We start from the raw sequence: 14,303 nt of genomic DNA on the forward strand, positions 1-14,303 counted from the left end.
CACCTGGCTTTGCCAGTGGAGATTATAAGAGGATCCTACATGGCCATTAAGGCTAGATCGTTCTTCAAGCTGTTGAAACGTTCATAGATGACCAGCCGGGTCAAATAATAATCACAGTTATTAGAGGGTTCAACAGTCAGCACCTCAGAGAGGTTTCAAACCTATTTATAGTATTGCATGTACCTTTCAGTGTGCGCGTTATATACTACTAGCCGTGTGCGTCGCTAACCACAGCGCGGTAAAAAAAATAGTACTCTACTGGACACAGCAGCAGTCCATCCATAATCAGCTCTGTGTGCGCAGCTGTCTCTTCGCGGTGCGTTTCAGTAGTGTGTTAAAATCCCTAGATATGGCAAATTCTCTTTCAATCGCTTTGGGATGATATCTCAGCTGTAGGTGACTATTTCTGCTACTCTTCTGCCTGCTGGATCAAACATAAAGCGGCACATTGTGCCAGTTCAGCACCATGCATCTATGGAGCTTATTTCCTATGTTGCTGTTCTTCCTCTGTGTAAGTTTTCTTCCAGGTAGGTGCTCTTTGTTGCTTAACAAACTGACAACATGAATTGCATTACAGAGAAGGTTCTGATTGCTTATGCATGGTTTAAATCAGTTTCAAATACAGAATTGACTTTGAGGGCACATTTCCTCACTTTAGTCAGTCAGTAGCCTAATTTACAGTAAGTAGACTATTTCATTTTTTCCCAGTGTTATAAAATGCCACCTACAGTATATTGACCTAATTGACTATAGCTACATTCACATTGGATGATGAGTTAATGTATAAACAATCCCTCACAGATTCATTTAGAGGCAAAGGTGGACTGGATATAATGGCATGCGTGCATGGACTACATACTGGGTTGGTGATTTCAGGATGAGAAATTAGGCGTTTTATCCCACTGGAATGGAAATATGGAATTAACCTGATATGATGTACTTGATGGGCTACCATGTCATAGTGCCTGACCCTATTGCTGTTATTGCTGGTTTCACTCTTCATAAAGCAGTGGTGTGTTTATTCATTAATACCTGATTGCTGAACTCACGGCAAGCTGTTCCTCTCATCATTCCTGTATCTATCGCTCTCTCTCTCTCTCTCTCTCTCCCAAATCCTCCCTTGTTAATCCTAACCATCTAGGGTTTAAACCCGCAGTGAGAGTGTGTTCTGACGTGACCACCGGGCTGAAAGAGAAGACGCGCGCGCACACACACACACACACAAAGAGATCAGATGAGAGAATTATACTGTTGTCTGGACACGTGATATCTGCCAGCATCAACGCGTTAATGCTGTCTGACCTCTGACCCAGACTCATGCCTGGTCATGCAAATACTGACAGGAGACAAAAGAGAGGAGATGAATGAAGGGGAAACAAAGAGAGGGGGAGAAGGAGAACTGAGAAGAGGAGAGGGTCTTGGCTCCATGGTGGATCAAATTATTCCGTATCAATACATTGGCCATAACAAATTAAAATCAATAGTCTCAAGGACTTTGATTGTTGCTCTTCCTGGTTTATTTTGTGTTTTTTTTGTTTAATTGGTAGACTCAATTTGTAAGAATCAACATCACTAATGTTGCTTTCCAGGAAAGGAGAGGGAGGGGATGAAGACAGGTAAAGCGAAAAGAGAGAGAGAGAGGGAGGGGACAAGGAGTGTTAAAGGGAAAGGAGAGAGAGACAAAGAGGACAACGAGGTAAATGGAGAAGGAAAGGACAAGGAGATGTAAAGGGAGAGGAGGGAGAGACGAAGAGGACAACAAGAGGTAAATGGAGAAGGAAAGGACAAGGAGATGTAAAGGGAGAGGAGGGAGAGACGAAGAGGACAACAAGAGGTAAATGGAGAAGGAAAGGACAAGGAGATGTAAAGGGAGAGGAGGGAGAGACGAAGAGGAAAACAAGAGGTAAATTGAGATGTAAAGGGAGAGGAGGGAGAGGGAGAGAGAAAAGTGGTCTTGTGTTGCGTGAGAGACCTATCCTCTGACCTGCTTGTGTGTAAATAATTAGTGTTTACTATTCCCTGTGGCGTACACCCAGAGAGAGGCTACAGGGACTTTCTTAACCCTTGCTCATTAATAATTAAACATCAGGACGTCCCTGGACGCGAGCATTTACATTTTTTAAATTTTAGTCATTTAACAGACGCTCTTATCCAGAGCGACTTTACAGTTAGTGAGTGCATAAATTTTTCATACTGGCCCCCCGTGGGAAACGAACCCACAACCCTGGCGTTGCAAGCGCCATGCTCTACCAACTGAGCTACAGGGGAGCGCGTGCGCACGCACGGATAGTCAGAGGATAGAATAGAGATATCAGGGTCGGGGTCAAATTCAGTAAAAAGTGAAATAAAATAAAATGTCAAGATTGGCAGTATCATTGGCAGTATCACTTAAACTGATAAACAAGTATGTGACCTAACCTAGGATTAGGATTAAGGTTAGGGGTTAGGTTTAAAATTAGGGTTAGTGATTTAAAAAATGATTTGTGGTTAGAAAGCATGTTAATTCTATAGCCAGAGAGTGATGTAGCTCAGTTGGTAGAGCATGGTGCTTGCAATGCCAGGGTTGTTGGTTTGTTTCCCTCGGGGGGCCAGTATGAAAATGTATGCACTCACTAACTGTAAATTGCTCTGGATAAGAGCGTCTGCTAAGTGACTAAAATGTAAATGACCCAGAGCCAGTGTAGATGAGGTCCGGGCTTCTGACACTACCATTAGAGTTGATCCCAGAGTGCTCTCTGCCTTCAAGGTGTGTGTGTGTGTGTGTGTGTGTGTGTGTGTGTGTGTGTGCGTGCATACGTGTGCAGATGCTAGAGGAGAAAGGGCATGAGCAGGATTGACGCTTCACTGCCTCATGGCATGATGGGACAGAGAATCCAACCAGGCCCTGTCAGTTTGACAATACACAGACAGTTCTTCTTAGTCCAGGACTAGACTCAATCTATATCTGGGAAACCAGCCAATACATTGTCATTTCTACTCTTCTGTATGTTTGGTTATGCTCTTATACAGTAGGCCTACAGTGGCTTGCGAAAGTATTCACCCCCTTGGCATTTTTCCTATTTTGTTGCCTTACAACCTGGAATTAAAATGGATTTTTTGGGGGTTTGTATCATTTCATTTACACAGCATGCCTACCACTTTGAAGATGCAGAATAAAATAAATTGTGAAACAAACAAGAAATAAGACAAAAAAACAGAAAACTTGAGCGTGCATAACTATTCACCCAAACCCCAACCCCCCCCCCACCCCAAAATGAATACTTTGTAGAGCCACCTTTTGCAGCAATTACAGCTGCAAGTCTCTTGGGGTATGTCTCTATAAGCCAAGGTAGTGGGTTCGATCCCCGGGACCACCCATACACAAAAAATGTATGCACGCATGACTGTAAGTCGCTTTGGATAAAAGCGTCTGCTAAATGGCATATTATTATTATTATTACTATTATTATTTATAAGCTTGGCACATCTAGCCACTGGGATTTTTGCCCATTCTTCAAGGCAAAACTGCTTCAGCTCCTTCAAGTTGGATGGGTTCCGCTGGTGTACAGCAATCTTTAAGTCATACCACAGATTCTCAATTGGATTGAGGTCTGGCCTTTTAAATGTTTCCCTTTCAACCACTCGAGTGTTGCTTTAGCAGTATGCTTAGGGTCATTGTCCTGCTGGAAGGTGAACCTCCGTCCCAGTCTCAAATCTCTGGAAGACTGAAACAGGTTTCCCTCAAGAATTTCCCTGTATTTAGCGCCATCCATCATTCCTTCAATTCTGACCAGTTTCCCAGTCCCTGCCGATGGAAAAACATCCCCACAGCATGATGCTGCCACCACCATACTTCACTGTGGGGATGGTGTTCTCGGGGTGATGAGAGGTGTTGGGTTTGCGCCAGACATGGCGTTTTCCTTGATGGCCAAACATTTTAGTCTCATCTGACCAGATTACCTTCTTCCATATGTTTGGGGAGTCTCCCACATGCCTTTTTGTGAACACCAAACGTGTTTGCTTCTTTTTTTCTTCAAGCAATGGCTTTTTTCAGGCCACTCTTCCGTAAAGCCTAGCTCTGTGGAGTGTATGGCTTAAAGTGGTCCTATGGACAGATACTCCAATCTCCGCTGTGGAGCTTTGCAGGTCCTTCAGGGTTATCTTTGGTCTCTTTGTTGCCTTTAATGCCCTCCTTGCCTGGTCCGTGAGTTTTGGTGGGCGGCCCTCTCTTGGCAGGTTTGTTGTGGTGCCATATTCTTTCAATTTTTTTATAATGGATTTAATGCTGCTCCGTGGGATGTTAAAAGTTTCTGATATATTTTTATAACCCAACCCTGATCTGTACTTCTCCACAACTTTGTCCCTGACCTGTTCGGAGAGCTCCTTGGTCTTCATGGTGCCGCTTGCTTGGTGGTGCCCCTTGCTTAGTGGTGTTGCAGACTCTGGGGCCTTTCAGAACATGTGTATATATACTGAGATCATGTGACAGATCATGTTACACTTAGATTGCACACAGGTGGACTTTATTTAACTAATTATGTGACTTCTGAAGGTAATTGGTTGCACCAGATCTTATTTAGGGGCTTCATTGCAAAGGGGGTGAATACATATGCACGCACCACTTTTCCGTTATACATTTTTTAGAATTGTTTGAAACAAGTTCTTTTTTTCATTTTACTTCACCAATTTGGACTATTTTGTGTATGTCCATTACATGAAATCCAAATAAAAATCCATTTAAATTACAGGTTGAAATTCAACAAAATAGGAAAAACGCCAAGGGGGATGAATACTTTTGCAAGGCACTGTACATGTGTTTGTGCATGTGTGTGCTAGTTGGTAAATGCATTTGGGTTTCATGTGTATGTTTCCTCTCATGTCCATGTGCTGTGTGCACTTTGGCCAATACAGTAGGTAGTTAGACAAGTGTGTGCCAGCTGGCATGTGAAGGCCCGTTAGCACCAGGGCCCTTAGATTAATGCTGGAGAAAAACGCAGACTAATCTCACCCTCATGAACCCACCAAACAACTAAACCTCCTTTTCTAGAGATAGAGAGAGAAGGAAGGACAGAGGGAGGGAGAGAGAGGTGGAGAGTGCGGAACTGAGATAAAGAGAGAGAAAGAGTGAAGAAGAGAATGAGACGGAAGGGGAGAGGCAAATGTGTGTACAGTTGCAGAGAGAGAGAACAGATGAGAGGGATAGAAACAAGATCGGCACAGAGTGAAAGAAGAAACAATGAGGAGAACGAGGAACTGAAGATGAGGACACCTGCTGTTCCATTAGGTAAAGAGAAAAGGGGAGGAGAGAGAGATGGAGGGAGAGAGAAAGAGAGGGAGGGAGGGAGATGGAGAAAGACAGAGAAACACAGACAGAGAGAGAGAGAGAGAGAGAGAGAGAGAGGGCGAGAGCAACACAATTAGACCCAACCAAATCATGAGAAAATAAAAATATCATTACTTGACACATTGGAAAGAATTTACAAAAAAACAGAGCAAACTAGAATGCTAGCTTTGCTATTGACCATATTAGAGACACATATTTCCCTCAGATTACACAGACCCACAAAGAATTCGAAAACAAATCAAATTTTGATAAACTCCCATATCTATTGGGTGAAATACCACAGTGTGCAATCACAGCAGCAAAAGTGCAACCAGTGAAGAACAAACACCATTGTAAATACAACCTACATTTTTTATTTTTTATTTAACCTTTATTTAACCAGGTAAGCCAGTTGTCACGGTTTCTGCCGAGGCTGCTCCTTCTCCTTGTTCGGGCAGGCTTCGGCGGTCGTCGTCCCCGGAGTACTAGCTGCCACCGTTCGTTGTTTCTGTGTGTGTTTGGTTTGGTCTGATTTGTTACACCTGTTGCTCATTTTGTCTTGATCATGTGTCCTTTAAGTTCTCGTTGTTTCTGTCTTGTGGTTGTGTGTAGTTGTTCTATGTCAGCTGGTGTTGCCCGTCAGTTTAAGCTCTATTGTTTATTAGAGAGTCCGCACGTTGTGCGTTTGCTGTACTTTTACGCGGAGTGCGTATTTTGTCCTTGTTCTTCCGGCTCGTTCTGTAGCCGTTATTTTTCTGCAGACTTTATTAAAGTATTTTGGACTTGCATCTGCATCCTGCATTTGATTCCACACCACACCTACGCCCGTCCCTGACAGAACTACACACCTCTTCATGGAATCAGCAGGAGCAGCAGCAGCGACCGAGTCATGGGAGGAGCGCGTCCGCGGACAGGATGACAGGATAGCCCAGATCACCAACGCATTACAAGGAGTAATGAATACCCTGCATCGCCTGGAGACCAGTTGGGCACCCGCGCCTCCTCCCACAGTACCACCAGCACCGGTCAGTCCCTTAGTCCACGCTCCGGAACCCAGTGGGATTTGGCTCTCGCTCCCGAGGGCGTATGATGGTACCGCTGCCGGGTGTCAAGGTTTCCTCCTACAAGTAGAACTCTACCTCGCCACCGTACACCCGGTGCCCTCGGGACACGAGAGCGTTTCCGCCCTCATCTCCTGTCTCACCGGCAAGGCGTTGGAGTGGGCCAACGCCGAATGGAGGAGAATAGACCCCGCGACGATCACCTATGCGGAGTTCTCCCGTCGCTTCAGGGCTGTATTCGACCATCCACCTGAGGGGAAGGCGGCGGGAGAACGTCTATTCTACCTCCGACAGGGGAAGAGGAGCGCACAGGAGTTTGCACTGGAGTTCCGGACTCTAGCGGCAGACGCAGGGTGGAATGAGCGGGCCCTCAATAACCACTTCCGCTGCAGCCTACGGGAGGACGTCCATCGTGAGTTGGCCTGCAGGGACACCACCCTCACGTTTGACCAGTTGGTTGACATGGCCATTCGCCTCGACACCCTGCTGGCCACACGCAGACGTCCTGAGTGGGGGTCGTCCATTCCACCCTCCAGCACCTCCGAGCCTAGTCCGATGGAGCTCGGGGGTGCTGGCGCTAGAGAGGAGAGGAAAAGGAGCCCCAGGGGAACCAACCCCTGTACCTACTGTGGCCGTGGAGGAAACACTGCGGCCAGGTGCTGGGGGGGGTCTCCTAGGGGGAGAGACGGCAGGCCACGCACTGGGGAGTCCTTCCAGGTGAGTAGGCGCCCCACTTACCCAGAGCTCTCTGTTGTGCACCTAACCATACCTGTTTGAGGGATTTCAACCTCCCTACGTCTACATTTGACTCATTTCTCTCTGCCTCCTTCTTTCCACTCCTCTCCTCTTTTGACCTCACCCTCTCACCGTCCCCCCCTACTCACAAGGCAGGCAATACGCTTGACCTCATCTTTACTAGATGCTGCTCTTCTACTAATCTCACTGCAACTCCCCTCCATGTCTCCGACCACTACTTTGTTTCCTTTTCTCTCTCGCTCTCCTCCAACACTACTCACCCTGCCCCTACACAGATGGTAATGCGCCGCCGCAACCTTCGCTCTCTCTCTCCCACTACTCTCTCCTCTTCCATCCTATCATCTCTTCCCTCTGCTCAAGCCTTCTCCCTCCAATCTCCTGATTCTGCCTCCTCAACCCTCCTCTCCTCCCTTTCTGCATCCTTTGACTCTCTGTGTCCCCTATCCTCCCGGCCGGCTCGGTCCTCCCCTCCAGCTCCGTGGCTTGATGACTCATTGCGAGCTCACAGAACAGAGCTCCGGGCAGCGGAGCGGAAATGGAGGAAAACTAAACTCCCTGCCGACCTGGCATCTTTTCACTCCCTCCTCTCTACATTTTCTTCATCTGTTTCTGCTGCTAAGGCCACTTTCTACCACTCTAAATTCCAAGCATCTGCCTCTAACCCTAGGAAGCTCTTTGCCACATTCTCCTCCCTGCTGAATCCTTCCCCCCCCCCCCCCCCCCCTCCTCTCTCTCTGTGGATGACTTCGTCAACCACTTTGAAAAGAAGGTTGACGACATCCGATCCTCGTTTGTTAAGTCTAATGACACTGCTGGTCCTACTCACACTGCCCTACCCTATGCTTTTACTTCTTTCTCCCCTCTCTCTCCAGATAAAATCCTGCGACTTGTGACTGCAGGCCGCCCAACAACCTGCCCGCTTGACCCCATCCCCTCCTCTCTTCTCCAGACCATCTCCGGTGACCTTCTCCCCTACCTCACCTCGCTGATCAACTCATCCTTGACCGCTGGCTATGTCCCTTCCGTCTTCAAGAGAGCGAGAGTTGCACCCCTTCTCAAAAAACCAACACTCGATCCCACTGATGTCAACAACTACAGACCAGTATCCCTTCTTTCTTTTCTTTCCAAAACTATTGAGCGTGCCGTCTTTAGCCAACTCTCTTGCTATCTCTCTCAGAATGACCTTCTTGATCCAAACCAGTCAGGTTTCAGGACTGGTCATTCAACTGAGACTGCTCTTCTCTGTGTCACGGAGGCTCTCCGCACTGCTAAAGCTAACTCTCTCTCCTCTGCTCTTGTCCTTCTAGACCTGTCTGCTGCCTTTGATACTGTGAACCATCAGATCCTCCTCTCCACCCTCTCCGAGCTGGGCATCTCCGGCGCGGCTCACTCCTGGATTGCGTCCTACCTGACCGGTCGCTCCTACCAAGTGGCGTGGCGAGAAGCTGTCTCCGCACCACGTGCTCTCACCACTGGTGTCCCCCAGGGCTCAGTTCTAGGCCCTCTCCTATTCTCCCTATACACCAAGTCACTTGGCTCTGTCATATCCTCACATGGCCTCTCCTATCATTGCTACGCTGACGATACACAACTAATCTTCTCCTTTCCCCCTTCTGATAACCAGGTGGCGAATCGCATCTCTGCATGTCTGGCAGACATATCAGTATGGATGACGGATCACCACCTCAAGCTGAACCCTGGCAAGACGGAGCTGCTCTTCCTCCCGGGGAAGGACTGCCCGTTCCATGATCTCGCCATCATGGTTGACAACTCCGTTGTGTCCTCCTCCCAGAGTGCGAAGAGCCTTGGCGTGACCCTGGACAACACCCTGTCGTTCTCCGCTAACATCAAGGCGGTGACCCGATCCTGCAGGTTCATGCTCTACAACATTCGGAGAGTACGACCCTGCCTTACACAGGAAGCGGCACAGGTCCTAATCCAGGCACTTGTCATCTCCCGTCTGGATTACTGCAACTCGCTGTTGGCTGGCCTCCCTGCCTGTGCCATTAAACCCCTACAACTCATCCAGAATGCCGCAGCCCGTCTGGTGTTCAACCTTCCCAAGTTCTCTCACGTCACCCCCCTCCTCCGCACACTCCACTGGCTTCCAGTTGAAGCTCGCATCCGTTACAAGACCATGGTGCTTGCCTATGGAGCAGTGAGGGGAACGGCACCTCCGTATCTTCAGCCTCTGATCAGTCCCTACACCCAAACGAGGGCATTGCGTTCATCCACCTCTGGCCTGCTGGCTCCCCTTCCTCTGCGGAAGCATAGTTCCCGCTCAGCCCAGTCAAAACTGTTCGCTGCTCTGGCACCCCAATGGTGGAACAAGCTCCCTCACGACGCCAGGACAGCGGAGTCACTCACCACCTTCCGGAGACATTTGAAACCCCACCTCTTTAAGGAATACCTGGGATAGGATAAAGTAATCCTTCTACCCCCCCCCCCCCCCCCCCCCCCCCAAAAAAAAAAAAAAATATATATATTGTAATGTGGTTATCCCACTGGCTATAGGGTGCGTAACGATCCTAGCCCTCCACAGTGTCCTGTGGGTCGGACGTACGTGCCGCTCGAGGTTCGGGATCGACTTATATATTGGGCTCACACGTCACCCTCCTCTGGACATCCAGGGATTGGCCGGACGGTGCACTGCCTTAGCACTAAGTACTGGTGGCCAACGTTAGCCAGGGATGTGAGGGTTTATGTTTCCTCCTGTTCGGTGTGTGCCCAGTGTAAGGCACCCAGACACCTGCCCCGGGGTAAGCTACAACCCCTGCCCGTTCCACAACGACCCTGGTCTCACCTCTCGGTGGATTTCGTTACTGACCTTCCCCTCTCCCAGGGAAATACATTTACGTCATTTAGCAGACGCTCTTATCCAGAGCGACTTACATTATTTTTTAAATTTTTCATACCCCCGTGGGAATCGAACCCACATCCCTGGCGTTGCAAACGCCATGCTCTAACTGAGCTACATCCCTGCCGGCCATTCCCTCCCCTACCCTAGACGACGCTGGGCCAATTGTGCGCCGCCCCATTGGTCTCCCGGTCACGGCCGGCTACGACAGAGCCTGGATTCGAACCAGGATCTCTAGTGGCACAGTTAGCACTGCGATGCAGTGCCTTAGACCACTGCGCCATCCTGGTCGTTGTGGATCGGTTCTCGAAGGCCTGTCGTCTCCTTCCCATGCCGGGTCTTCCCACTGCCCTACAGACCGCTGAGGCACTATTCACTCACGTCTTCCGGCATTACGGGGTACCCGAGGATATAGTGTCTGATCGAGGCCCCCAGTTTACCTCTCGAGTCTGGAGAGCGTTCATGGAGCGCTTAGGGGTCTCGGTGAGCCTTACCTCGGGGTACCACCCGGAGAGCAATGGGCAGGTTGAACGGGTAAACCAGGATGTGGGTAGGTTTCTGAGGTCGTATTGCCAGGGCAGGCCGGAGGAGTGGGCGAGGTATGTTCCCTGGGCCGAGATGGCCCAGAACTCCCTTCGCCACTCCTCCACCAGACTCACTCCTTTCCAATGTGTATTAGGGTACCAGCCGGCTCTGGCACCTTGGCATCAGAGCCAGATCGAGGCCCCTGCGGTGGATGAGTGGGTGCGGCGCTCGGAGGAGACGTGGAACGCTGCTCACGTACATCTGCAGCGGGCCATCCGTCGACACAAGGCGAGCGCCGATCTGCACCGCAGTGAGGGACCGGTGTACGCACCGGGAGATCGTGTCTGGCTCTCGACCAGAAACCTGCCCCTCCGTCTGCCCTGCCGGAAGCTGGGTCGGCGGTTTGTGGGGCCTTTTAAAGTCCTGAGGAGGTTGAACGAGGTGTGTTACAGATTACAACTTCCTATTGATTATAAGAATATTAACCCCTCGTTCCATGTGTCTCTCCTCAGGCCGGTGGTAGCTGGTCCACTCCAGGACTGTGAGATAGCAGAGACTCCTCCACCCCCGCTGGACATCGAGGGGGCTCTGGCGTACACAGTTCGGTCCATCCTGGATTCGAGACGCCGGATGGGGGGTCTCCAATATCTTGTGGAGTGGGAGGGGTACAGTCCGGAGGAGCGGTGCTGGGTGCCGAGGAGAGATATCTTAGACCCGTCTCTTCTGACTGAGTTCCATCGTGGTCATCCCACGCGCCCTGCTCCGCGTCCTCCTGGTCGTCCCCGAGGCCGGGGTCGGCGCACGGCTGGAGCCGCGCGTCAAGGGGGGGGTACTGTCACGGTTTCTGCCGAGGCTATTCCTTCTCCTTGTTCGGGCAGGCTTCGGCGGTCGTCGTCCCCGGAGTACTAGCTGCCACCGTTCGTTGTTTCTGTGTGTGTTTGGTTTGGTCTGATTTGTTACACATGTTGCTCATTTTGTCTTGATTATGTGTCCTTTAAGTTCTCGTTGTTTCTGTCTTGTGGTTGTGTGTAGTTGTTCTATGTCAGCTGGTGTTGCCCGTCAGTTTAAGCTCTATTGTTTATTAGAGAGTCCGCACGTTGTGCGTTTGCTGTACTTTTACGCGGAGTGCATATTTTGTCCTTGTTCTTCCGGCTCGTTCTGTAGCCGTTATTTTTCTGTGGACTTTATTAAAGTATTTTGGACTTGCATCTGCATCCTGCATTTGATTCCACACCACACCTACGCCCGTCCCTGACACCAGTTGAGAACAAGTTCTCATTTACAACTGCGACCTGGCCAAGATAAAGCAAAGCAGTGCGGTAAAAACAACAACAACACAGAGTTACATATGGAATAAACAAAACATACAGTCAATAACACAATAGAAAATCTATATACAGTGTGTGCAAATGTTGTAAGTTATGGAGGTAAGGCAATAAATAGGCCATAGTGCAAAATAATTACAATTATAATTTAGTATTAACACTGGAGTGATAGATGTGCAGAAGATAATGTGCAAATAGAGATACTGGGGTGCAAATGAGCAAAATAAATAACAATGTAAATAACAATATGGGGACGAGGTAGTTGGGTGGGCTAATTACAGATGGGCTGTGTACAGGTGCAGTGATCGGTAAGCTGCTCTGACAACTGATGCTTAAAGATAGTGAGGGTGATAAGTGTCTCCAGCTTCAGAGATTTTTGCAGTTCGTTCCAGTCATTTACAGCAGATAACGGGAAGGAATGGCGACCAAAGGATGTGTTGGCTTTGGGGATGACCAGTGAGATATACCTGCTGGAACGCATACTACGGGTGGGTGTTGCTATGGTGACCAATGATCTAAGATAAGGCAGGGATTTGCCTAGAAGTGATTTATAGATGACCTGGAGCCAGTGGGTTTGGCGACAAATATGTAGTGAGGGCCAGCCAACGAGAGCGTACAGGTCACAATGGTGGGTAGTATATGGGGCTTTGGTGACAAAACGGATGGCACTGTGATAGACTACATCCAATTTGCTGAGTAGAGTGTTGGAAGATATTTTGTAAATGACATCGCCGAAGTCAAGGATCGGTAGGATAGTCAGTTTTACGAGGGCATGTTTAGCAGCATGAGTGAAGGAGGCTTTGTTGCGAAATAGGAGGCCGATTCTGGATTTAACTTTGGATTGGAGATGCTTAATGTGAGTCTGGAAGGAGAGTTTACGGTCTAACCAGACACCTATGTCTATGTAGTTGTCCACATATTCTAAGTCAGACCCGCCGAGAGTAGTGATTCTAGTCGGGCAGGCGGGTGCAAGCAGCGTTCGATTGAAGAGCATACATTTAGTTTTACTAGCGTTTAAGAGCAGTTGGAGGCCACGGAAGGCGTGTTGTATGGCATTGAAGCTCGTTTGGAGGTTTGTTAACACAGTGTCCAATGAAGGGCCAGAAGTTTACAAAATGGTGTCGTCTGCGTAGAGGTGGATCTGAGAGTCACCAGCAGCAAGAGCGACATCATTGATATACACAGAGAATAGAGTCGGCCCGAGAATTTAACCCTGTGGCACCCCCATAGAGACTGCCAGAGGTCCAGACAACAGGCTCTCCGATTTGACACATTCAACTCTATCTGAGAAGTAGTTGGTGAACCAGGCGAGGCAGTCATTTGAGAAACCAAGGCTATTTAGTCTGCCAATAAGAATGCGGTGATTGACAGAGTCAAAAGCCTTGGCCAGGTCAATGAAGACGGCTGCACAGTACTGTCTTTTATCAATCGTGGTTATTATATCGTTTAGGACCTTGAGCGTGGCTGAGGTACACCCATGACCAGCTCGGAAACCAGATTGGGGGGGGGGGGGGCATGGGCAAGTTGCAGTGGAGGGTGCAGAGCTGGTGGTCGTGGTAGGGGTAGCCAGGTGGAAAGGATGGGCAGCCATAGCAAAATGTTTGTTGAAATTTTCGATTATCGTAGATTTATCGGTAGTGACAGTATTTCCTAGCCTCAGTGCAGTGGGCAGCTGGGAGGAGGTGCTCTTATTCTCCATGGACTTTACAGTGTCCCAAAACTTTTTGGAGTTAGTGCTACAGGATGCAAATTTCTGTTTGAAAAAGCTAGCCTTTGCTTTCCTAACTGATTGTGTATATTGGTTCCTGACTTCCCTGAAAAGTTGCATATCTTGGGGGCTGTTCGATGCTAATGCAGTACGCCACAGGATGGTTTTGTGCTGGTCAAGGGCAGTCAAGTCTGGGGTGAACCAGGGGCTATATCTGTTCTTAGTTCTGCATTTTTTGAATGGGGCATGCTTATTTAAGATGGAGAGGAAAGCACTTTTAAAGAACAACCAGGCATCCTCTACTGACGGAATGAGGTCAATATCCATCCAGGATACCCGGGCCAGGTCAATTAGAAAGGCCTGCTTGCTGAAGTGTTTTAGGGAACGTTTGACAGTGATGAGGGGTGGTCGTTTGACCGCGGACCCATTACGGACGCAAGCAATGAGGCAGTGATCGCTGAGATCCTGGTTGAAGACAGCGGAGGTGTATTTAGAGGGTAAATTAGTCAGGATGATATCTATGAGGGTGCCCATGTTAACGGATTTGGGGTTGAGCTCTGCAGGCTATCTCTGCAGGCTATCTCTACAGTAGATTGCAACTCTGCCCCCTTTGGCAGTTCTATCTAGATAGAAAATGTTGTAGTTGGGAATGGACATTTCAGAATCTTTGGTGGGCTTCCTAAGCCAGGATTCAGACACTGCTAGAACATCAGGGTTGGTGGAGTGTGCTAACGCTGTGAATAACTCAAACTTAGGGAGGAGGCTATTT

General features: G+C 48.8%; 1 protein-coding gene across 1 annotated transcript in view; it reads left to right on the forward strand.

The window, feature by feature from the left end:
* Positions 1 to 466: 466 nt before the first annotated feature.
* The window catches only part of LOC311136575 (neuronal acetylcholine receptor subunit alpha-10-like), a gene marked incomplete at both ends in the record, with an annotated part of 21,011 nt that continues 7,174 nt past the window's right edge, over positions 467 to 14,303 (forward strand). Inside the window, one exon of the mRNA XM_084170762.1 lies at positions 467 to 527. Within this exon, the coding sequence (XP_084026888.1) occupies positions 467 to 527 (61 nt within the window). The remainder of the gene's footprint in view (positions 528 to 14,303) is intronic.

The sequence above is a fragment of the Coregonus lavaretus genome (genome assembly GCF_964263955.1).
Source record: "Coregonus lavaretus genome assembly, chromosome: 10".
Taxonomy (NCBI): domain Eukaryota; kingdom Metazoa; phylum Chordata; class Actinopteri; order Salmoniformes; family Salmonidae; genus Coregonus; species Coregonus lavaretus.